This window comes from Anopheles stephensi, chromosome 2 (assembly GCF_013141755.1).
Source record: "Anopheles stephensi strain Indian chromosome 2, UCI_ANSTEP_V1.0, whole genome shotgun sequence".
NCBI classification, from domain to species: Eukaryota; Metazoa; Arthropoda; class Insecta; order Diptera; family Culicidae; genus Anopheles; species Anopheles stephensi.
Window position 1 is genome coordinate 34650476 of NC_050202.1, and position 23203 is coordinate 34673678.

The 23203-nt window shown below is 43.9% G+C and overlaps 5 protein-coding genes across 10 annotated transcripts; 3 read left to right on the plus strand and 2 right to left on the minus strand.

Moving 5' to 3' along the window:
- Positions 1–117: 117 nt before the first annotated feature.
- On the plus strand, positions 118–2098 carry LOC118504879 (WD repeat-containing protein 74). Its single transcript, XM_036039934.1, has 3 exons — positions 118–339; positions 429–1434; positions 1502–2098. The coding sequence occupies exons 1-3, from the start codon at positions 252–254 to the stop codon at positions 1629–1631; spliced, it is 1224 nt and encodes a 407-aa protein (XP_035895827.1). The 5' UTR covers positions 118–251; the 3' UTR covers positions 1632–2098.
- LOC118504877 lies at positions 1886–9788 on the minus strand. Of its 3 annotated transcripts, XM_036039929.1 has the most exons (9): positions 8812–9788; positions 8361–8494; positions 8151–8285; positions 7897–8081; positions 6945–7301; positions 6395–6536; positions 5500–5960; positions 4278–4521; positions 1886–4204 (listed from the first exon to the last, which is right to left on the minus strand). In XM_036039929.1, exons 1-9 carry the CDS (start codon positions 9032–9034, stop codon positions 3053–3055), a joined length of 3033 nt encoding a protein of 1010 aa, XP_035895822.1. In that variant the 5' UTR covers positions 9035–9788; the 3' UTR covers positions 1886–3052. The 3 variants fall into 3 exon arrangements, with proteins under 3 accessions (XP_035895822.1, XP_035895823.1, XP_035895824.1); XM_036039930.1 differs by lacking the exon at positions 8812–9788 and having other exon boundaries at positions 8151–8281; positions 8361–8495; XM_036039931.1 differs by lacking the exons at positions 5500–5960; positions 6395–6536.
- Positions 9789–10036: 248 nt separating this feature from the next.
- Positions 10037–13737, plus strand: LOC118504878 (lon protease homolog, mitochondrial). 2 transcript variants are annotated; one of them, XM_036039932.1, is made up of 8 exons: positions 10037–10573; positions 10643–10907; positions 11012–11333; positions 11423–11552; positions 11617–11921; positions 11994–12416; positions 12497–12684; positions 12745–13737. In XM_036039932.1, the coding sequence occupies exons 1-8, from the start codon at positions 10196–10198 to the stop codon at positions 13632–13634; spliced, it is 2901 nt and encodes a 966-aa protein (XP_035895825.1). In that variant the 5' UTR covers positions 10037–10195; the 3' UTR covers positions 13635–13737. The 2 variants fall into 2 exon arrangements, with proteins under 2 accessions (XP_035895825.1, XP_035895826.1); XM_036039933.1 differs by having other exon boundaries at positions 10038–10573; positions 11063–11333.
- Positions 13651–14854, minus strand: LOC118504881 (39S ribosomal protein L2, mitochondrial). The gene is made up of 2 exons (XM_036039937.1): positions 14300–14854; positions 13651–14237 (listed from the first exon to the last, which is right to left on the minus strand). The coding sequence occupies exons 1-2, from the start codon at positions 14772–14774 to the stop codon at positions 13819–13821; spliced, it is 894 nt and encodes a 297-aa protein (XP_035895830.1). The 5' UTR covers positions 14775–14854; the 3' UTR covers positions 13651–13818.
- Positions 14855–15114: 260 nt separating this feature from the next.
- On the plus strand, positions 15115–16487 carry LOC118504882 (gamma-glutamylcyclotransferase-like). Of its 3 annotated transcripts, none has more exons than XM_036039939.1 (4): positions 15115–15170; positions 15239–15273; positions 15356–15495; positions 15558–16487. In XM_036039939.1, exons 1-4 carry the CDS (start codon positions 15166–15168, stop codon positions 15996–15998), a joined length of 621 nt encoding a protein of 206 aa, XP_035895832.1. In that variant the 5' UTR covers positions 15115–15165; the 3' UTR covers positions 15999–16487. The 3 variants fall into 3 exon arrangements, with proteins under 3 accessions (XP_035895832.1, XP_035895831.1, XP_035895833.1); XM_036039938.1 differs by having other exon boundaries at positions 15151–15170; positions 15224–15273; XM_036039940.1 differs by lacking the exon at positions 15115–15170 and having other exon boundaries at positions 15195–15283.
- Positions 16488–23203: the final 6716 nt, after the last annotated feature.

Sequence of the window (23203 nt, forward strand, 5' to 3'; positions counted from 1 at the left end):
GAATAAATAGGCAGTGTTTTATTACTTTGAATTATAAATCGTCCAAATCAGAGCTTGCGACGTTTAAATTACTAAATACAAATGATGCAGTATTGTTCAAACCTGGTTTGGCATCACGGCTTTTGACAGCAAGCATCATTGACACAACTGACAGCCATGCGTTCTTGTGTACCATGCTTTTGTGTTTGGTAAATTTCGGCTAGAAGGACAGCAGCAATTCCGAACGACCATTGAACACCGCAAAAAGCAGGATGAAGTTCGCGTCTACCAACGCAAAGTGTACCTCGTACACGGAAAAACATATTATATATGTTGGGGCCCACACCGGATCCTTTAAACGTAAGCCTTTGTAGCAACAGTAAACCGACCGTGCCCCTGAGTGCACCGTGTTTCACCTACCATGCTTTCGTGTGTTTGTTTCTCTCCAGGAATCGATGCATACGCCGACGATCCTTTCAAACAGCAAAATCTGCAACCGATTGATGTGCTGAACAAGACTTCGAAGATTACCTGCATGGAATTCGGTAATGCCGAACGTACCCAGCTGCTGATCGGGCGAGCAAACCGCTGTGTGAAGGTATTCGACTGTTTAACGGAAGAAAGCATATCGAACTTTGAGATTGGCACCAGCGAGGTAGTTGGTCTCGGCAGAAGCAACGGTTGCATTGTGGTTGGATGCGCTGATGGAACGGTGCAAGTCGTGAAGTACTCCGAACCGGTCAAATTTAGTGTCGGAGAGAATCTTTTCCGTTTGCGCCTCTGTCCAGAGGATGAGAATCGCATGGTTACGGGCGGCAAGCAGCTGAAGCAGATCGTTAAGCTCTGGGACCTGGAAACGCAAAAGGTTCTGTTCCAGGCCAAAAACGTAAAGAAGGTGTTAGAATTAGAGCAGCTCGTGTGGGACAATGATGTGGTGTGCGTGAACCGCAATCTTATCGCTGCCTGCTCCCGGCATGGATATGTTCGACTGTACGACACACGAGGCCCGACGAGACGACCGGTTCAAGATTTCACCTCGAATGACCCCGATGGTCAGCTCGCGTTTTCTTGTTTGGCATCCCACGGCGATTATCTTTACGCTGGCACGACCACTTTCGGAGCGAGAGCATTCGATATACGGCGCATGAAACATCATATTCACGTATATAAAGGATTCACCGGAACGGTTACATCGATTCGGACTGATCCGTCTGGAACCCACCTATTCACGGGATGTCTCGACCGATATGTGCGTGTACACCATGCTCACCGAACGGCGCTAGAGTACCGATGCTACGTAAAATCCAAACCGACGCAGGTATTGGGAATTGAATGGAACGAAAAACAAAATGCAGCCGACGAGATGACCAACGACGATAGCGTTCAAATTCTATCAAACGATGATGGATCCGATCCCGAGTACGATGATATGTTTTCCAAAATGGCAACGGTCAAGTAAGTATTGCGCGGCGTGTGCATTGCGAAAGGAATCGAGACTTTTTAATTATTTGTTCTCTTACAGTGAAAGAACGGCAGCAGGGTTGAAGAAACGCAAAGCAAGCATAGCAGTGGCAGAAACCCGGTCGGTTCGCGTCAATACAAAAGAGCATCCCAACGAAACAAACGGCAAGAAAGTGCGAATGGACAAATAAAGTACCGCCATTCAACCATTCTAATACGTTTAAAAGTAAATTAAATTTGCCAATAAGTTGCATCTGTTACCACACTTCATTAAATTGGTTGGATTTCCAAAATTCCGTTATTTTCGACCTGAAATAGAGACCAAGTGCTGGATTTTTGCCATTGGCGGAGTAGTTTGTTGCTCTGTTACTGTTGTTTCAAACTTACGATGCGGTACGATTGCGCTCGATTTTCGGATCATCTTTACTTCACATCGTACAAACAGTTTACGGGTATTTTAATTCTTTCATTGTTTATCTTTAAAATGTACATGTTTTGGCCGACTACGTACCTTGCCTCACTTGCCTTATGATTATTATTACGCGCTACGCTGCTTACGTCGCTGATTCTAAACAAAAAAAAACAGGGGGGTTCTTTTTCCTATATAAAATCTAGCTCTATAACCTTTGCCGGGGGCCTTTCGCCGGCCTTGCGCTAACTGACGACAAATTTGCTTTTTATTTGCTTAACCGAACAGTAACGTTAAACTGCACTGAACGTTAGAAAAAGCATATACCTCAGACATAACGTTGTGGTGTTGGAGACTGTATTGACATTGTCGCGCAATCGGCAATTACTCCAACTGAGAAGAAATGGGATTGTAGGCAAAGAGGTGGGACGTCTTCCCAAGGGATTAATACATCTCTAAAGATTTTAAATAAACGATCTAGCAGAGTAATCACCGTTACAGGAGAAGGTGATTCCATCCATTTTGCCCGAAACGCGGACAAAAAGGACGACAATTCGACGATCTTCTCGAGGACAGCAAACTGCATGCGTGGTCACGCCAAAGACCAAAGTTACATTTGGGCAGTACCGCCCGGGGCATGTGACTTTCATACAGGGAAGACCATACCCAAAAGATGATATGCCAGATATCGAAAATCGGAAGCTCTGATAATGCCCGAGTTTTTACCACCTATTGGTCTGTTGAGCAAGAAGGCGTCCAAGAAACCAAATCAGACGCTTCGGGTTCATCCACTCAAGTTTCAACAGAAAAGGTTCCTAATTCTCCGGTTGTAGCCGAGGAGGATAGTGTCGAGCCGATTGTGGCAAATGGAAAGATCACAAGCGATTCACATCACATGAGTAAGAAGAGGAACCCGAAACAATGGGCGATATATACTGGATGACCCTTCAGATATCATTTTTTCAGATATCGGAAGTAAAAGTACCAATAGCTTGTTATAGCAACTGCAAAATGCCAATACTATTAAACGCAAAACCCCCAGCAGCTTTGAGGTAATGTAAACTAGAATTTCAAGCAAAACTTCCACACTTTTTCCGAAACTTTCATCCAGTGAAAAGTCACAAACGAAACTAGCCAACGTACGACACGCACGCAAAAAGAAAAAAGTAGCGTGCATACTTTTACCCACAGTGTCCAACCATTTCAAGAGGAATCACACATCGTTTGCTTCCAGGTATTGTTGAAAGGTATCTTCAGTATTTGAAGCTTCGTGTTAGGAACTTTGCGCTTCAAAATGGAATCCACTCGCTTCAACGGCACAATCTCAACCTCCTCCGGTAGATCCAGCTGCGAGCCAACGGCAGATGGTGGATCATCACTGCCGGGCACCGGTTTCAGGATCGGTATGCTACCGCCCATTTGGCTTTCGGCATCCTCGACGTTCGCATCGATGTACAGCTCGGTGACGCGCAAAAGTTCCACGGTGATGGCCCATATCACCGTTTCCAGGGTCTGGTGAAGCTTAATGATTCCCTTCAAAACCATGCGATTCGTTGCCGCTGACTGCGACACGTACGTCGGGATGAGTAGCAGCTTCTTCACATTCGTGCAGTTTACGATATGTCGATCGAAGCCCAACTTGACATCGCAATTGATTAACTCTAGCTGTGTTAACGAGCTCACCTTCGATATGCCGTTCAGGATGGTAAACATATCGCAATTCTCCTGCCCTTTCTCTAATCGTAACCGCTTCAACGAAGTTAGTTTCGTTAGCACGCTAGCAAGATTAGATCCCATCTCGGTGCATTCACCGAGCTCAAGCGATTCCAGCAACACGAGACAACCCAACGCTTCGATCGAGGTTGACCCTAGCTTGCTTATTGAGGTAAGCGAAAGGTGCTTCAGGTTTCGTAAGGCCGCCAACTGATGCAGATCGCCTTCCAGTGAGATGGCGGCCGACGATTTGAGGCGCAACTCTTCCAACCGTACACCGTGCTCAAAGTTTACAAAATCGATCGGATCATTCTTGATCGCGAGCGCATTCACTACCCGCAGGTTGGGATTAGAGCGCAACAGGTTGCCCACCACCGACGAGGAGCATCGACACAGATCGATCACCTCGATTTGATCGGCCTGCCCTATGTGATCGTTGAAACTTTGCCACATCTCGTCATTGCTGCCGACGTTCAGTACCTTACGCAGGTCGAGATGTTTTGTACCATTTTTGCGCAGCTTAGCGATCATGCCTGCCCAGTCACTGATGTACGAGTTTTTCATGCGTACCGTTTTCCAGAATCGGGGATGATTCCCTAAATGGTTCCACATGCGGCACACGCTGCAGGCGCGAAGAAGTTCCTGAAATTATTCGATTTTTTTCGTTAGAAAAATCATTTACCTCACCATCACACAATCTCACACGGACACTTACTTGTACTTTAAGATAGTTGAAGCTCAACATCAAGCAAGTGTAGCCTGCCGATACGTCCGAAAGAAAATTCGACGGATGGCGGCCGGTCCCACTCGGTGCAACGGTAGTGCTGCTGCTGGGCGCGTGAGTTCCTCCGGCATCATCATCTGATATACGGTCGGTGGCAGCACAGTTGGTTTGCTTCGCGCTGTTGGAACCGCTGGAAGCATTGATGTTCGTTTTACGCCCGTCATCCGAGTTTTTGCTGCATAAGCCAAGCACAGAGCGAGAAAAAGGACCAAAACACACACAAACACATATTGTTAGAATCAAGTAGATAATTGCGTGCTCTACTACAGCTATCAGTTATTTAGTTAAGGTGTGTAGAATTCTCTTCCGATTTAATCTTCACAAATCATACGAACATTACAGAAAAGGAAAGGTATGCACATCGCAATGCTCAATGCACAAATTAAGAATCGAACGAAACAACAAAAATCACCGGGGAAAATTTTGCGATCAAGCCGTGAGAAGAAAGTTGAGGTGATATTTATATATTGGAAAATAATAGTGACGATTGGATGGGGATCTCTGGACGGGAAGTGAGTTTTCTTTTCTGGATACTCCCTGAAATCGAAAAGAAGAAGAAAGAAATCTGACAGACAAAATGAACTGTTCTTTGCTTTCACAGGCAAGTATCTGATATATAGGGCGCGGCGGCAGAGCATGCCAATTCCATTCGACGAATTTCCAAGTTTCATTTATCTTGTTGCAAGTGAGTTTTACAAGTTGTTTTTACTCTGACTCCACTCTCCTAGTGGTTATCAAATCAAACGAAACGAAACAATTTTTAGTTTGCTCTCCTTCCTCATATCTATCTTCATAAGAACGGGATCGACTAAAATTAACGGTAGCGAATGGAAATCCGTCGAGTGGAAGCGCCACTGGACGCCAAAGCCCTCCTCATATCTAACATATTTAATCATTTTAATGTTGCGCCGTTATTTGCATGCGAAATGACAACACCGGATGAAGACAATTAATTTACAAATGTTCCCACTAACCATCCCAGATGATGTAAAAAGTCAGTGAAATGTCCCTGTCTATTTTATCAATAGAAGATCAAGATCAAGATCTCCCCCACCATCATCGAATGAATTTTCTAAAATGCAGTTATGAAATGCGAAAACAACGAACGAACAAATTCTACACAATTGTTGGGCTAGAATGGGCGGTTACTTACATTGCTTGAGCTTGAGGTAGAGAATTGGTAGGTTTGGAAGAAGATTTTTTGCCCTTCACGGTCGTCGGTTTGCCCTTCGGAATGACCACATACTCATGGGCGCCAATCACGAGAACATCTTGCGGAGGAATGTCCTTTGCGGGCGGCGACGAACTGTTCACAGCGCTTGTGTCAGCAGCTGCTGCTGACGCATTCGCCGCAGGAGTAGTGGCGGCAGTCTTGAACCCTTGTTGTTGTTGAGAGCGCTGTTTGCCTTTTTCCTTGGGTGTGCTACTATTATACTGGAGCGGTTTTGCCATCCGGTTCGTTGCTAGTGACCCACCGTTGTTGGTGGCGGCAACCAATGGTTTGGTGGCATTGAGGCTACCGTTTCCGTTGGTGTTAGTGCCAAATTTGCCGAACGATTCTTTGTACGTTTGTTGCTGCTGTACTTCCGCTGCCATAGAGTCTTCCATGCAGCTCTTAAAAAGCAATTTACGGAACAGTTTTAATCAGTTTGAATGATCCGCAACAATTACCTATTCACATGTCCTTCAATAGATCATTACGTTTCTACAGAAAATTACTGCTCTGCAGATAGTAATAATTGAAAGATATGTGGAGTACGATATCACATCAATAATGCGGCTATCACACGTGCTTATTTTCTGCGAAGCATTTACAGCTTGTCATTACCTATTTTGAAATATTAATTTGCTTTTTAATTGTCTATTTGTTCATCAAGCACTGAGCAGCACTGCAACGCAGTCAGTGTTGGTAAGAAAATTGAATCGTATAATAGCCGCACAAGAAGCGCCGAAAGTTAAGCAATGCCTTAGCTTAGCGCTGCTCGTCAGGTGAGGTCGCACATTTGAGCTAAAACCCAAGGAAAGCGTATTCTTAAAGAAAAACGTACCTTGCAAGTAAATCGTCGAGCTAATGCTTCCGCTGTCGTAGCATGCACACATTCCGGATGGTACATACAGTAGCACACCATACACTGCAACTGCGGTATCATTCCCATCGCTGGTAGACATTGGATAGTACAAGTTTCCACCCTTTGATAGAATCCACACACATTGTTCATCATAGACGGTGATAGTATTTTGTTTTAGGTAAAGAGAAGGACAACGATGTGTGGCAGATGTGCAGATGTACATCATCACAATCAACAGGTTCCAAATAAATGTATAAGGTGTATAATAAAGATATACGATACACAAGAAGGGCACGCAAATATAAAAAAATGCAATAAGATAAGATGGACGTATGAAATAGGAAGATTTTTCTACACTACCAACATTATGTTTTTGTTAATCTAATTTGACGTTAACATAACCAATTTAAGTCAACTTCAGAATGGATTGCTGTTGCAAACGTCACACTGCTAAACACCCGTTTGGCGACAGCAAACCGCAAGTCAAGTTGATTATTAGTCTTGCAAAGGTAATCTGAGCGATACTTACTTGATTTTCCCACTGAATTTTGCCTGCTTTCCGGTATTTGCACTATTTTCATTTCCTTTCATTGTCGCTGTTGCTCCCTGTGTATTGCTACGTTGCCCACTCGCGGGTACTAACAGACTAGCACCAGTTGCACTAGCTTTCGTTGGGATATGAGTGTTTAGTGAGGAGGATTTCGCCAACGGTGCTTGGCTGGGTGCACTGGCTTTCGCGTAGTATGAGGGTAAAGGAGGACTTGCTCCTTTCGGCATTTTGGGCTTAGGGACTCGTTTTCCTAAATCACCCGATGTGTCCATAGCCGTAAAATGCGCAGCACCAGGCATGGACCGTTTGGGAACATTGCTGTACGATTTGGCGCTCCTGTGTGTGTGACAATAAAAAGAAACCAGTAATTAATAGGGATGATTGAATCCTCTACCCCCGTTCGCATGACTGACTATAATGACTTATGGGATGTTGACCATCGGAGATGTTGGCTCCATCTTGCCCAAAAGCTCTATACTGTTGTCTGGTATGTCTTATTTTGGAAAATGCCAGCATTATTTGGAGTCCGCTTTGGAGCTTTCTTACATACTTTGTTCGACAAATCACTTCTATCCGTTATCTACCATGCCCTAAACAAATATAGATCATTCTCAACAGTTCTTTCTTGCCTTGAGTTAGTTACGGGATAGATTTAATTCAAGCCTTAAGGGTAAAATGTATAGCCTTTGTAGCAAAAAAAAAGCTATTAAAAATACAATTACAAGGAAGTCAAGAGCCTCTTGAGATAGTAGAGCTAACAAAAAAAGAAGAGAATCATGCGTATCCTATCTAGTCTACCACCTGGCCTTATTTTAATAACTAACGACTGATTAGCCAGTCCAGCGTAAGGGAAGGACTAGAACAGGTTGTCACAACATATTTACTCAAATAGATTATCAGCTGACACTTTTGTACGGACGAAAAACCTTACCTTATAGTTTCTTCCTCAGGTGTTCCTCCAACAGGTTCTTTTGCGAACGTAAAATTGTCCATCGTGAGATCGTCATGCAAGGCGGACACAATATCATTCCGGGTACGTAGCTTCTTTCCACTGGGTGTAATGTAATACACTTCGCCCTTATCCTTGCTGTTGCCTTCCATGTTGGCGCGATACACCTAAAATTCATACAAATATAGGATGATGTAAGTGTACTGCCGATCCGACAACGTCCGCCGTGCACTCACCAGTTCTCGCTTCCAACCATACTTAAAGGGTACTTTGTAGATATCATCCTGCGTGTTTACCGGCACATTCACCTTACGCTTCACCAGGCTTCTGTTGCTTTCATTCAGAGCCGTACCGCTCACGTCCATATCTTCCTGGAAGGTTTCAAGCAAATGATGAATATGTCATTTGCCGCCTTCGGTTCGGGCTCTTCATGTTGCAATTTTTACCTGTTTTATACTGTTTTGCAGCTCAGATACACTGTCGTCCTCCATAAGCTTATTGTTTTCTGTCAACTTTTTTTCAGCCGCTGTCAAAATCGCTTCATAAATAACATCCAGTGGCCGCGGAGAGTTTATTGTGCCTGCAATAACAGTGGCAGAGGTTTAATCGCGGTTAGATATGCGAGAATGTACACCAACATTATGTAATTGAATAGAATGCACTACAATTAGCAATAATTGGCTAACGTATACCATCGCAGAGGAATTATTAATATTTTTCCTTCCATTCTTCAACAGATGTAAACTGTTTTTGGGTTAAAACTGAACAATGTACCACTGTGTAGTGTTATCTAAAATTTAAGATAATGGAATGAGAGAATCGTTGTGTTTACACCTGTGAACACATCGCGATGCGTACGTTTAGCGATATTTGGGGGAAAACTGAGGAATCTATTACCGTTTTCACTGCTGGCGGCATCTTCATCAAAACCTGCGAAATCGTCTTCATCACTCTCACACATGAGCTCGCTGTATCTGCGCTTAATGCCAACATTAGGTCGCACACTTATGCTGCCACCCTCTTCCTCTTCCTCCTCGTCCTGATGCTGCTGATTGTGTTGATGTTGCAGTATTTCAGTGGCAAGCGTCTCACGCTGTTGCAATCCTTGTTGATTTGCCATGTTGCCCGGTTGTCCGTAGGCACGGCTCGGTGTTCTTAGCGAGGTCACCCGTCCAATGTTCAAGGCGTTACAATGTATCACTCCTACACACCACCTGTGAACTCACAGATGTTTTGAAAAGCTTATTTTGCTTCCAACTTAACACCGCACGGTAAGATTTTGCCACGAAACTAGCAAATTTTTGCAAGACACGCTTGAGCTGGTGGATGCTACACCGCCATCAACACGTAATTATTAGCGAGTTTTACTCTCATACCGAACGGTTTTACACCGCTTGTATCACCGCGAATGCATCACATAAGCGAAAAACACTTTCGACCAACAAAGTAAAAACGCCTTCTAATCCGCAATCTTCGTCGGGGTTGGACTGGATTCGAATGAAGAAAATTCGATTGGCGCTTAATTTCGTGACGCGTGGGTTTGCTTCGATTTCGATCACTTTTGGTTCGGGCGGTTTGTTTCTCTTCCTGTCCGAACCGAAGCAACACCCGCCGAAGCGAAAAGTGAGGTTATATTTTTCAATTCCGATAACTTTCTCTACGTACGAAGCGGGGCGAAGCGTTCACTCGAGAAACGAATTTCGCTACACACTGTTACGCGTAACACATGCCTCTGTCCCGTTGTGAATAGCGAGCGGCACTAAATTGCGATCTTAAATCAAATGAATCCTTCTTTTTCAAGTCCCGAATCGCGGATCGCGTATCTTTTGCCTGCACACGAGATGTTTGCAAAGCTTCAACTGTCAAACTCGCATTCGACGCGATGTTTGACAGCAAGATGCTGTGGGGCACAGTGTGCGAGCGGGCGCCATTCAACGGTATTCTGCAATTGACAGATTATAGCTCCATTTAGGCCTAAAAATGTTTCAAAATGATTAAATATTACAAGAGTTTGGAATAAATTAAGAGATGAAAGTTTTTTTGTTTGATAAGATGATTTAAAATAGAAAAACACGCACACCTCCATTTGTTTTGAACGGCTGCCGCTAAAAGCTGTCAAAGGAATATTTTTTCCTTCCTCGATCTGTCACGTTTTTCCAGCACATTCCCGTTGCCGATGTATTTACAAGAATTGCAGCCGATATTTCTGATGTAATACCGTGTTATTGTGGTTGAGAGACAAAGTTGTTTCGCTCGAGAAAGTACGATTAGTCCACCAAATATGCTGCAGATACTTCGAAACCCGTCTCAAGCTTACTTCAAACAAATAGCACGTTTCGTTCGACCGGCTTCGTGCATGGTCGGCACGATCGAATACAGAACATACAGTTCCTCGGTGCTTACTTCTCGCGCCTCTTTGGTGCGATACGGCACCGATGGGCTTAAGATTTCGACACCTCAAAGCTGGATTGTGGGGTCTAGAAATTTCTGCAGCAAAAATGATCCCAGCTCCGATGATCCCGTCGAGCCTCCAGCAGAATCCGTGAACTACACGAATCAGCTTCCCGCGACTGTCGCAATACCTGAAGTTTGGCCACACCTGCCCGTAATAGCGACGAAACGAAATCCCGTTTTTCCACGGTTCATGAAAATCCTTGAGGTAAGCCAGTTAGGTGCATCGCAAGAGTGAACTGTGAGGAAACTTTGTAATATGTACATTTTGTCGCAGGTTACCAATCCTATGTTGATAGATCTCATTCGAAGGAAGGTGAAATTGAACCAACCGTACGTTGGTATTTTTCTGAAAAGAGACGATGATAACCCTAACGAAGTAATGGAAACACCGAAAGAGGTTTATGACATAGGAACGTTCGCTCAAATCCAGGAGATGCAAGATCTCGGGGACCGCTTGCGGCTGGTAGTAACGGCACATCGACGCATAAAAATTGTAGGCCAACTGTACGAGGACCTTGATGCACCCACTGGCGGCAAGGGTAAGTGTTATCCTTCGTTCAATACATTTTATGCGGGGGTATTAAGCTCGTTGATCATGATCGGCTGTTTTTGTCCCCCTTGTTCTGGCTTGTATACGTATCAGAAATGACCATAAAATATCCGTACTTTAACACGCAAATCGGCGTCTCGGTAGACGAACCGGATGCGGAAAAGCGTCGCCGAAAGCACAAACTTCGAACGAAGCAAATGCGCAATACCAACAACGATCACACGACGGAAGGGGTTCCGCTGGAAGAAGCTCCCAAGCGACGGTTGCTGAAGGATGGTGAGCAGCAGCCGCTGCTGATGGTGGAGGTGGAAAACGTAAAGCATGAGAGCTTCAAAAACACGGAAGAAGTGAAGGCACTTACGCAGGAAGTGATAAAAACCATACGGGATATCATAACCATGAATCCATTATACCGGTAAGAACAAGTCAAGGAACACAAGGGTAGGTTTGGTATTGAGCATGATGTAGTAAGGAACAATGTTTTTTTTTGGGTCTATCCCACAGCGAAAGTCTTCAGCAGATGCTGCATCAAAACCAGCGAGTCGTGGACAACCCGGTATATCTGTGTGATTTAGGTGCATCTTTATCAGCCGCCGAACCAGCCGAGTTGCAGGAAATATTGGAAGAGATGGATGTAAGAAATCGATTTAATTGTAGAATGCGCAAAAATACTTACTCTGTTCATTTTCTATTTAAAGATACCAAAGCGTTTGATGCTGTCCTTGTCGCTGTTGAAAAAAGAATTAGAACTTTCCAAGCTGCAGGCAAAGATTGGCCGCGAAGTAGAGGAAAAGGTGAAACAACAGCATCGTAAGTACATACTGCAGGAGCAGCTGAAAGTAATCAAGAAGGAGCTTGGAATCGAGAAGGATGATAAGGACGCGATTGGAGAAAAGTATCGAGAACGCATTAAGGAAAAGGTGGTCCCGAAAGCTGTGGCGGACGTAATTGAGGAAGAGCTTACCAAGCTAAATTTCTTGGAGAGTCACAGCTCGGAGTTTAAGTACGTTCTGTAGTGTGTAACGTTGCTACGATGATTACTGAGCATTACTAACGTTTGATTGTTATCGAACAGCGTGACGCGGAACTATTTGGACTGGTTAACCACGCTTCCGTGGGGTGTGATGAGCGAAGAAAATCTGGACATTGATCAGGCGAGCAAAATATTGGACGAAGACCATTACGGTATGGATGACATCAAGAAGCGCATTTTGGAGTTTATAGCCGTTAGCCAGCTGAAGGGCACAACTCAGGGCAAAATTCTTTGTTTCCACGGACCGCCCGGCGTGGGTAAGACCAGCATTGCACGGTCGATCGCGAAAGCGCTCAACAGAGAGTACTTCCGGTTCAGTGTGGGTGGCATGACGGATGTGGCAGAAATCAAAGGTCATCGGCGAACGTACGTTGGGGCGATGCCGGGCAAGTTGATACAGTGTCTGAAGAAGACCAAGACTGAAAATCCACTTGTTTTGATCGATGAGGTTGATAAGATTGGAAGGTAAAGTATTGAGAGGGAATGAGTTTTTTTTAATAATACGAATTTCATCTTATGTATTCGATTTTTAATGTTACTTATAGAGGTTATCAAGGCGATCCGAGTTCGGCACTGTTGGAGTTGCTTGATCCAGAGCAGAACGTAAATTTCCTGGACCATTATCTGGATGTTCCAGTGGATCTTTCCAAGGTTTTATTCATCTGCACGGCGAATGTGATCGATACCATCCCCGAACCGTTGCGCGATCGTATGGAAATGATTGACATGTCGGGTTAGTTGAGCTGGGGAGAATGAACAGGATCAACGGTATTCATTTTTGCTATCTTCACAGGCTATGTGGCGGAAGAGAAAATGGCCATTGCCAAACAGTACCTCATTCCTCAAGCCAAACGTGACAGTGGCGTGGAGGACAAACACATCACGATTACGGACGATGCATTGAATGCGCTAATCAAGAGCTACTGTCGCGAGTCGGGTGTACGTAATTTACAGAAACAGATCGAAAAGATTGTTCGAAAAGTGGCATTCAAGGTGGTGCGAAAGGAGGCCGACTTTACGGAGGTATCGAGTGGGAATCTCAGCGATTTGTTGGGCAAACCTATTTTTACCCACGATCGCATGTACGACACGACTCCACCTGGTGTGGTGATGGGCCTGGCGTGGACGGCAATGGGTGGTTCTGCCTTATACATCGAAACGGCCAAGCGCAAATTGCTGGAAGCATCGGACGCTGGTGATGCAAAACACAGCCCGGGTGATGGATCGCTGGAGCTGACTGGGCATTTGGGTGATGTGATGAAGGAATCGGCTCGCATTTCGCTCACCGTGGCAAGGAACTTTATCAAACAGACGGATGCCAATAATAACTTTCTGGAGTCCAGTCATATACACCTGCACGTTCCGGAAGGTGCGACACCGAAGGATGGACCTAGCGCGGGTGTGACGATCGTGACCGCTTTGCTTTCGCTGGCCAAGAGTCAACCGATCCGGCAGAATGTGGCAATGACTGGGGAAGTCTCACTGATGGGCAAAGTGTTACCCGTGGGAGGAATCAAAGAGAAAACGATAGCAGCCAAACGGAGCGGGGTAAACTGCATCATTTTGCCGGAGGAGAACAAGAAAGACTTTACCGACCTGCCCAAGTTCATAACGGAAGGGTTGGAAGTACATTTTGCCAGCACCTACGCCGACGTTTACCGTATTGTGTTCCCGGAGGTTTAGACTTAATCCGTCGTTGTTAAAGTGTTACCGATAGGCAGTAGAATTTATTGATCGCGCGAGCTTGAAGCCTGAATGAACTATTACATCAACCAAAAACACAAAATTTGCTGTGTTAAATTTACTTTGCGTTTTCGATTGACAATGCTTTGCTAGAGAACTTACCGTAGAAACGACCTTTCCCTGCTCACAGTTTCAAGGTCAATTTCAACGGTTCGGCTGGTTTTTCGGCTGGAGGAGCAATTACACGCATTGGAGGCAAACGACGCACCTTTCGACCATGTCGCCCATCCTTACGCTGCCACAGGCCAGAACGAGGACGATTACCCAGCTCTCGGTTTTTCTGCGCAGAACCGATCGGCGTTTTGCTGTGGGCAACGTTGGAGACGCGCCCTACCGTGGCCATGCACGTTTGTTGAAATGCAAATTCCTGCTTCGAAGGTAGCTGCACGACCACCAGTTCGCCAAACTTGCGCAGAATTGTTCCATACGAACCGGCTGCATGAATCAGATGGCAGGGTTGTCCAGGATACTTTTCCAGACAGTGGATTTGGGTGCCTACCTGCAGGGCACCAAGCGGATAGGCATCTCCTTCATTGGCACGGACTGTAAACGTAACAGTGGTTGTAAGTAACATGGATCGCTTATACTTGCCACCCGTTTCTTACCGGGTATACGGGGGATAAAGCGCGATGTTTTTAATAGATCGCCCGCCTTCATGTTTTCCGTCGCCAGGATGTATTTCATCTCATTTCCTACCGCTACCAATGCCACCTTTGCCGTACGACAACCATCATCAAACACTTCGATCACTTTCTCAATCTGCGGTGGTCCTTCGCTTGGCCCATCTCGAACCCACTTTACCCAGTGATATTTGTGCTTGATACCGCCACCGATACCTTTCGCCACCAGGCGGCCTGTTTTCGGATCCCGACCGGCTAGATTTGTAACGTTCAGCGGTTCTATGGTGTACTGTTCCGGATAGTGAACGATTCGCCGGTATGACTTTCCGCCACCCGGCTTCGGTTTGTTCAGCAGTATTTCCAAACTTTCCAGCGATATGGGACGCACAGCGGTGTAGCGGACGTCTTTCGGCAAAGCCGAGACGGACAATCGTTGAAACAATCTAGCCAAAGTGGCCATGATTTAGGTTTTTGTCCGCTGCCTGGCTATGTATATTTTATTTACGCAACAGCCGTGCTTGACAGCGACCTCACACATGCTAACTGACAGCGCTGCTGCTCAGAAAAATCAAAACAAATGCTCCGAAAATTGAAACGCGCATATTTCAAGCCAGCTTGAGTTGAATCCAACTCGTCTTGATTTGAAAAACGGAGCCAAAATAATAAAACTAAATTGAAATCTGAAGGTGGCGGATGCTCCGCGGCGTTTGGGAGTGGTCCTTTGATCGCGGAACAATTCTCTGGACCTCCGAAATAGTAACGGAATTGTATAAAACCGACCGCTCAAGTTCAACCCAACTGGGGTTGATTAATCGTGAAGGAAATTTCGCGGGCATCAACAAATCGAGGAAATGAAGTAAGCAATCTTGAGCTCGTCCGCTTTGTTATTCATTTTTAACCAGTAAAAAGTCTGTACTCTTCCAGGTGGAAAGTGAATATTGAAACAGCACTCTTCGTAGGTAAGTGAGCGTAAGTTTTGCATTACATTTGTACGTCTCAAACAATCAAACCATCCTGATAATGTTTTTGTTCCGCCCCTAGGATTCTTATCTCTTTGTTTGGTTAGCATGACCATGGCCAACGGGACGTTCCATTATTTTGCTTTTGGCAGTAATTTATTAGCGAAGCGCATCCACATTCAGAACCCAACTGCCGTACGGAAAGGGTTCGGATATCTGAAGGTAATTGTGGCAGGGTGACGCGAAGCTTCAACATCTTATCAGTGGCACTTGTCTCGTTGTAGGACTTTAGTCTGGATTTTTTCCATTACGCGGCGCGATGGCGAGGAGCGCCCGCTACAATAGTGGAGCAGGAAGGGAAGAAGGTGTGGGGTGCCATATGGGAGATAGACAATAGCAATTTGGCTGATCTAGATCGACAGGAAGGAGTTCACAATAGTGTATACAAAGCCTTAACGCTGCCCGTCGTGTTGCCAAACGGTACGACACTCGACTGCCGGGTTTATCAGTTGGTTCGCAACCCCTGCTGCATTGCACCGGATGCGGAAGATAGACCCTACGAAAGACAGCCTTCGAAAACGTACATGAACATCATCATCAACGGGGCCAAAGAAACGGGACTTCCAGAAGATTATATCGCGCTGTTAAAAAGGATTAAACATAACGGGAATACTGGCGATCCACAGCTTGCTCTAGAATTAGAAAAACCCATCGAAGAGCTATAGGACTTGCTTTTTGTCTTTAGTTAAAAGTGCTGTTTTTGTTTGTTAACGGTCTTGGTAATTGTGAACCAAAGTTCCTAGAGATTTGATTTAAATTGGCTGCTGCTTGGAATGATTTGTTTTTCATGGAAATGCTAATGCAATTCTTTTATATTTCTCTTGACAATTAAAACAGGCATTAAATGTTATGTTCAATTCCAATTCCGCGTATGAGAGAATGGTTTAGATGAGACTTGGTACAGCGACCTACAAAGCTACCATATTGTCTATTATTCGGAGCTGGACTATAGCTCCTCTATTATATTGTCTATTATTCGGAGCTGGACTATAGCTCCTCAATTATTAGTATAGTTAGATAATTGGTTTTGGAAGAGTTTTTATCAAATTGCAGATCTAATAAGTGTTCAGATTTCGATAGCTTCTAAAGCATGCGCACATTGATATTTTGGATTTTGGGAAATAAAGTGATTACCGATGGTATAACCATTATAACTACGTCTACAATTATCTTATTTTATTATTATTATTCATTTATTATGACGGATTGAATCTCTTATTTTATTAATTGTATCAATAAAACAAGTTATTAATATTACATATTTTAGATAATAATGATGGACAAAAAAAAGGATTCGACTACTTCGGTGGTCTAATCAACACGTGGTCCCGGATAAAACACTCACGTGGCTTGTCCCGATGCGCAAACTTACAACCAGGACCTGCTATCTTTATTGCACTCATGTTGTCTGTGACCTCCAATGCGTTGGCGATACGTTGGCTCCCTGCCGACGTTTAAATTAAAGTCCCCTAGGATGATTTTCACGTCATGCCAGGGACTCTGGTCTACGATTTTCTTGAAGTGGCCGTTTAAAAGTTCCTTCTCCTCTTAATCTTTGTCTTGGGTAGGGGCGTGAACGTTGATGAGGCTGATGTTGAAGTATCTGCCTCGCATGCGCAGGGTGCATAACTAGATCGTTGATAGCCTTGATGCCGATCATTTCGGAGTTCTGCCGGGGGCTTACGGCAAAACCCGCTCCGAGCATATGGTAGCGTTCGGGGCAGCAGCAATAAATATTATAGCAACTGTTACCTGTTGTTCACACCATTCCCTAGCTTCCGCTTCTCTTGTAACGCTACCAGGTCCATATTCAGTGTGACTAAGGCGTAATCTACTAGTGAGGACTGAGGACTAACAAACTATGAGGTATCATTAAGTCTAATAAGCTAGAATTAGCCGACATGTCCTTGGAGGTCGTAAGGCCAAAGTAGAAAAAGGGCGTCATTTAGTTACCTAAAGCCTCCAGCTATACCCCCAACATGTCTAACGTAATTGAATCCGTGCAAATTGTTGTCGCTTTTAGTGGACGCGTTAAATACTTGGGAAATGGAGCTGATCCTGCACTCAAGTCTCCGGATAGCTCTAGAAGATTCCGTGAAGTTATGTTTAGCCACCCATCTCCCCAACCTTTACAATACGGTTGCCCGGTCTGTCTACTCTTTTCTTGTTAGGCCGCACTCCAGCATACACCCGATTGTGCAATTAGGAAATGTTGCATGTTGGTTAGGACCAGCCCTTTTCCTCGTAGGTAAAAGAGTTTTCCTCGTGGATACAACATTTAGGGAAAAGTGGGAAGGAGAAGGGAGCATCATATTATGAACATCCGATAAGGAGTCTTTTAGTTATGTACAAGTATAAGGGGTCTGGTTGAAAGAGGTGCCAGGCCATGAAATGTGCCTGGTCTGTTGAAGTTGATAAGGTCCAGCCAAGACATCATTAGCCTCTCTGGCTTTCATTCAGAACTTCCGCAAAAGAAATGATCCTTACTCCAATCCTCAGCGTCGTGAGTTCGAGTCGTGCGTACGCCAACCGCCGCAGATTTACGTTCGATGATGTCAATGTCTTTAACTTTTGGTCGGTGATCGATTTTCTGCACTTTTTCTGGTCTGCTGAAATGTATTGCGACGGGAAGATCTTGATCCCAATTTAATCTGCAGCTGGTATACATCTGATTACATATTTGTGGCTGATAAAGTTGCAATGTGGACGACATGACCAGGCCGTTCTTATTGAATAAAAAAAAATCGATAAAAGGACACGGATTTTTCCAATGTCGTCTAGAGCAGATGGGCACTGTCCCGCGTGTTTGGACCTTAAAGATACACCTGTGAACATGTCGTTCGAAAGTCCGTCGGTGAAGAGGTGACTGTGGAGAACATCATACCTCTGATGAGCTATAGCTAAAACAGGTGGTGCCTTACCATTGGTATTGCTGAAACCATCAAGGCGATCCTTACCCGCCTGCCGCAATGACGTATTCGCATCGTACGAGCTGGGCTGAGACCGGTCCAGGAGGTCAGCAAAACGTCAGCCGGGGAATTCCAACCATTATCCCGGCTTTATGCTGTAACGGTAGTTATGTCTTCCATGGAAGATCATGCTACCGTAATAGGATGTAGATCACCATTGGAAGCTGGAAGAGTTTCATCAGAGTCCCCTCTTCGAAATAAAAATAAAAGTCATATGCCCTTGATTTTGATGAATTCAAATTAGGTTGACTATTACTTGAATTAATAACAAACTAATCAAACAGCTTCCTTTAAAAAGCAGTTGTGGCTCTGACTCATATTTGTATCGGCCACCTTAAAATTGGCTACTTTCCCATCCAATATAAAATATCTTAAAATTATTGCCATTCGTGGTTTTTTCCACCACTCAAACCCGAAAAATTGCTGACCAATTTCACTTTTGTGCTGTCTGGGAAAAAGCAAGAAAAAATAAAGGCAAAACATTCACAGACTCATATAGACGATAACAATGTTTCTCCAATTTAACAACTCACCATTGGTTTAGTTTCACTTGACAATCAAAAGATATTTGCTTCTATTTGATATAACGAATCAATATTCAAATTCAGAACCAATTTTCGAACATACACAATAAAAAAATAGATCATTCCTCTATAATATAGAAAAAAGGGGTTGTTTAGGACTAACTAAATCAGTTCCATATGGCAGCAGCCACACATGTGACATGGAACATTTTAGTTTTTTTGAGAGTCGAATCGATCCCAGCAAATCTATGCGTTTGCACACCTAAAAAATCCCAACTCTCTCCCAACCCAACAGCATAAAATAAGGTACCGTAGGTAATACCTTGATAGTAATAATATACTTTCTAACATGTAAAATAAACCATGGTTATAGGATAGTTAAAGCGTGTTTTGTGTTGTAAGTGCTGCTTCATCCTTGGTTAGTCTTGAGTAATTGCAACTGAACAGAACTTACTGATGTTTAGAATCGAAAAATTGGTGATAAGAAATATTGCAAGAAGAGCGATTGTATGTCGACAGTATTATCGGTCTAATCCGGGTTAGGCTAAATTTGCAGTGAAATCAGCCTAAAAAAGGAACGGCGCCGGTTTTCGCGTGGCAGGGCCGAAACCCAATCCCATCCAGACCTTATGCAGATCGTAGGCAGGAATGTCTATCCAGCTACAGGTAAAATCAAGTCAAAGAAAGCCAGAAATGGCAGGTTGTGGGATCTTTTGAGGTTGTAGTGTCAAAGAAGAAGTCGACGGTGCTAGACCGTGAGTGGTATCCAGGTCTGCTGCATATGTAAATATTTTTAATTTTATAAAGAAATATTATTCATTTTATAACTCCTACACTAATTAAACCCAAATTAGGCATAAACACTCTCTATATCATAATTTTTTTATTCAATTTTTTTGTTCAAACATTAACAAATCAATGAAGATGATTGAGTATGATACAAAAAATCCAACTTTCACAATAACAAAGCTAGTCTGTGTTAAAGTGCTATACAAAACTGTAACTAAAATTGTTTTCAAATTTCTAAATTTAAAATTTTACGAAGAGTCTCGTTTTATTGTAAAGTACGTTTTGGCTTTAATTTTATGAGATTAAGTGGTTTTTAACATTAAGTGGTCTAATTCCATTATCCGGCACTGGATGTGCCATACTATTTACAGTGATGTGACAATACAATAGTGGGGCGGTCCGGTGGCCGAGGCTACAACGGCGCCGGTCTTCACACGGCAGGACCGGTGTTCAAATCAATCCCATCCAGACCGCCTCCGCGTACTTTGCTACGGGTAAAATCAAGTCACAGAAAGTCAACAAATGGCAGGCCGAGACGTCTCGATGTTGTAGTGCTATGGAAGAAGAAGAAGACAATGTAATAAGACCACGTTTTGTATCCGATTTTTGAACTTCTTCTTCGTTCTTGGCCTAAAGATCTCTTACAGGTCGTACCTGCCATTTCTGGCTTACTAGACTTAATGATACCGCATCGTTGGATAGACATTCCCTCATACTACGAGGGAGCTGCCCAGATGAGTTTTAAACCCCGGTACTGCCATTTGAAGACGGGCGCCGCTGCCGCGTCTACCATCGGGCCGCCCCGTACGAACTACTGTTTCCTATACTTTCTATATAAGAAAACTCATATCAAAGGTTGATGGAGAATTGAACAAAATTGAGCTTTCTGTAGTAAATTTTACTTTCGTTCTGCAGTAGAAAAATCCATTATTTGATTAAAATTTGAAAAATTTAGTCTTTTTAATTAAAAAGAATAAATCTGCCAGGTCTGTTTTATATCAAATGGAAAAAATGTCCTAAAAAAATATATAATAAATTTATGTTTACGCTTTTATTAAATGAGGTGATCTTATTTCTTTTGTCTCTTACGCTCCTACTCAAAAGCTAGGTTCATTATTCTTACTGTATTCATTTTGTATAGTACATACTTGCATAGGCTAGTGTAATATTGCGCGAAGCGTTTCTGCCAACGTTCATTCTGATGCCTTTTCCCCTCGCTGTACGAGCTAGGGGAAAACTCCTGGAAATCGGGGAAAATGGACACGGCCAAGGGGAAATAAGGGGCAACAAAAAGGCACATCCAAAACGCGAACATGCCGTCGGCATGAACATCTACTTCCCGTCGGAAGTTCCGAAGAATGCCGCCGAACGAGCTGGCGAACGAATGGACGCATGAAAAGCAATGATGGAAGGATTTTTGGACTGTAAGCCAAATCTTCTGCTTTGATGTGTTAAATGCTGCTTGACCTAGAAAATGGATGGTTGTCTTCAGTGCTGTTTTATTTTCTTTTTGTCCGCCACGTGGATGAACGTGAACGGAAAAATAGAATTTAAGATTTTAAATCTTGTTCAAATATTTTCCTCGTAGTTATCAAAGAATGAGTTTGAATTAAAATAAAACAAAAACACGGAAGACTTATTCAGCAACTTCCAGCCCGCTATCAGTGGCGTTGATATTCTACACCATTTCAACTGGCCCACCAATAGTTAAAGTAATAGTCGATATGTCCAGCACACAGCACTCGATGGACTAACTTTTGCGGCCCTGTGGTTTAAGGGCTGCACTGAAAATTACCGCACTGTTGAATGTGTTTCCGGTGTCATGCTGCTCCGGCTGTGTATGGATCGCTTTAGCATTTCAGCATTCAGCGTGAAAGCAAAACTTCCGTTAATGAATGGTCTAAGCAGGGCGAACCAATGGGCGAACGGTGGAGTGCGTTCTCCTTGAATATGGGTAATTACCAAGTTTGATAGAGATGTTAGCGGTTGTAAAACGAATGTACGAGTGGAAATAAAATAAAGCAAAAAACAAGCTATCCATGTGAAGAAGTATTCGAGGATCTTTTTATCATGGCTTAGGGTGGCAGCATCATCAGGAATCTGTTGACTGCAGATTATATTCGTAAGTACGACCTTGGAGGCGTTGGATCGCATACTCAGGACGGACTGAGGGAGATTCTGATATCTTCCAGCTACTAGACAGCCATATAGATATGCCATTTTCGATGACTGAAGCCATTAAGTCTCGGACGATTCGAACTTTGAACAGGACCGAAGGATGTTTCCGAGGATTCGGCTATTAGGAAACAAGTAAAAGTAGCTTTGAATGCTCTGACGGACAGAGGCTTTGCGATAAACTTAATTTGGATTGCAGCACACTACCAAATAATGGAAATCGAAATATGGGGCCCTCGCGTGATAAATTCTTGCTCGCCCTCAGGATATATCCTCAGGAGAGGGTGATCGTGCCGTGACAGTACTGTCTACATAAATGGCAGTAATTGCACAATTGCACAATGAGTAATAAAACTGCACACTTCCATCATACAGGCCTAGCGACCAAAAAAGAGTGTCCTTTTTGGCGTCGGATATCATGATATCGATTACTTGATATGGTCATGTCATGCTACACGCTCTCGACTCTTTTCTCCAGTGACCACCCTAGGAAGAACACCAACTACTACAATAAGCGACCTGCTAGCGCTGAGAGACGTGGAATACTAGAGACTCAGAGCATCTATTTATAAGAAACAATAGTATTTATATCTAATTCAGTTCATTTCAATAGGCCAAAATACATCTTCTTCTTGGCCTAACAACTAGCCCTTTCTGGCTTGCTACACTTATCCATACCGCATAGTATTTATACTGTACTGTTGTGACCGCGCTTTACCTGACGGCACCACACAAGCCCGACCAACCAACCTTTGGCCCGGCCAAATCCTTCGCCATCGTCGTCGGCGCCGTTCTTGTCGTAGTGCTTCCACAATAATACCCGGCGAATGCTTGGTGAATGTGCGGTTTTGCACAAATAAATACACAAAACCCACAAAACGTGCGGTCGCACGTGCGTTCGAAGGTACATATTTAATGCCGTACCGAATGTGAAGTCGTTGCGTGTGGAAGATCGTTGCCAGGATGGAGTTGGCACTGGTCATTCTTGGCTGGCTTTACAGCTACAGCAGTGATGTGGCCGAGGGAAGTACATCACCGATCGGTTATCAATACTTCGAATGGGTAGGCTTTCTAGGACGTCTCTGCTCCGCTTGGAACTAGATCTTTAATCACTGTTGGAAAATTCGGTTATGAGGATTGAGGTGTAACTGTAACTGCAGGACGTTAGTCTTTAGGAATAATTATCCAGCTCGGATAAATCACATCAAATCACGCCGGCCATTTATTGGACACATTGGAAGATATTTCTTTTTCCATACCGCGAAACTCCCATGTATCGGGAGGAGACATGCAGGAACTGGCGTGTTTGAGGGCGCCAGTTCTGGGAGTCGTCATCCGAGAATCGGCTGTTTTCTGAATCGTGTGCCAGAGTTCTTTCATGACTATGTCTTGTTTGCATTTATTTTCCATTAC

Bases quoted from the DNA above. Each gene is read 5' to 3' on its own strand.
- LOC118504879 (XM_036039934.1), top strand. From the start codon at position 252: ATGAAGTTCGCGTCTACCAACGCAAAGTGTACCTCGTACACGGAAAAA. The intron at 340-428 runs GTAAGCCTTTGT...GTTTCTCTCCAG, and splicing joins CCACACCGGATCCTTTAAAC to GAATCGATGCATACGCCGAC. The intron at 1,435-1,501 runs GTAAGTATTGCG...GTTCTCTTACAG, and splicing joins TCCAAAATGGCAACGGTCAA to TGAAAGAACGGCAGCAGGGT.
- LOC118504877 (XM_036039929.1), bottom strand. From the start codon at position 9,034: ATGGCAAATCAACAAGGATTGCAACAGCGTGAGACGCTTGCCACTGAA. The intron at 8,495-8,811 runs GTAATAGATTCC...CTGTTATTGCAG, and splicing joins TGCCGCCAGCAGTGAAAACG to GCACAATAAACTCTCCGCGG. The intron at 4,522-5,499 runs GTAAGTAACCGC...TGGCTTATGCAG, and splicing joins CTACCTCAAGCTCAAGCAAT to CAAAAACTCGGATGACGGGC.
- LOC118504878 (XM_036039932.1), top strand. From the start codon at position 10,196: ATGCTGCAGATACTTCGAAACCCGTCTCAAGCTTACTTCAAACAAATA. The intron at 11,553-11,616 runs GTAAGAAATCGA...TTCTATTTAAAG, and splicing joins AAATATTGGAAGAGATGGAT to ATACCAAAGCGTTTGATGCT. The intron at 12,685-12,744 runs GTTAGTTGAGCT...CTATCTTCACAG, and splicing joins GGAAATGATTGACATGTCGG to GCTATGTGGCGGAAGAGAAA.
- LOC118504881 (XM_036039937.1), bottom strand. From the start codon at position 14,774: ATGGCCACTTTGGCTAGATTGTTTCAACGATTGTCCGTCTCGGCTTTG. The intron at 14,238-14,299 runs GTAAGAAACGGG...TTACGTTTACAG, and splicing joins CTTTATCCCCCGTATACCCG to TCCGTGCCAATGAAGGAGAT.
- LOC118504882 (XM_036039938.1), top strand. The intron at 15,274-15,355 runs GTAAGTGAGCGT...TTCCGCCCCTAG, and splicing joins TGAAACAGCACTCTTCGTAG to GATTCTTATCTCTTTGTTTG. The intron at 15,496-15,557 runs GTAATTGTGGCA...GTCTCGTTGTAG, and splicing joins AAGGGTTCGGATATCTGAAG to GACTTTAGTCTGGATTTTTT.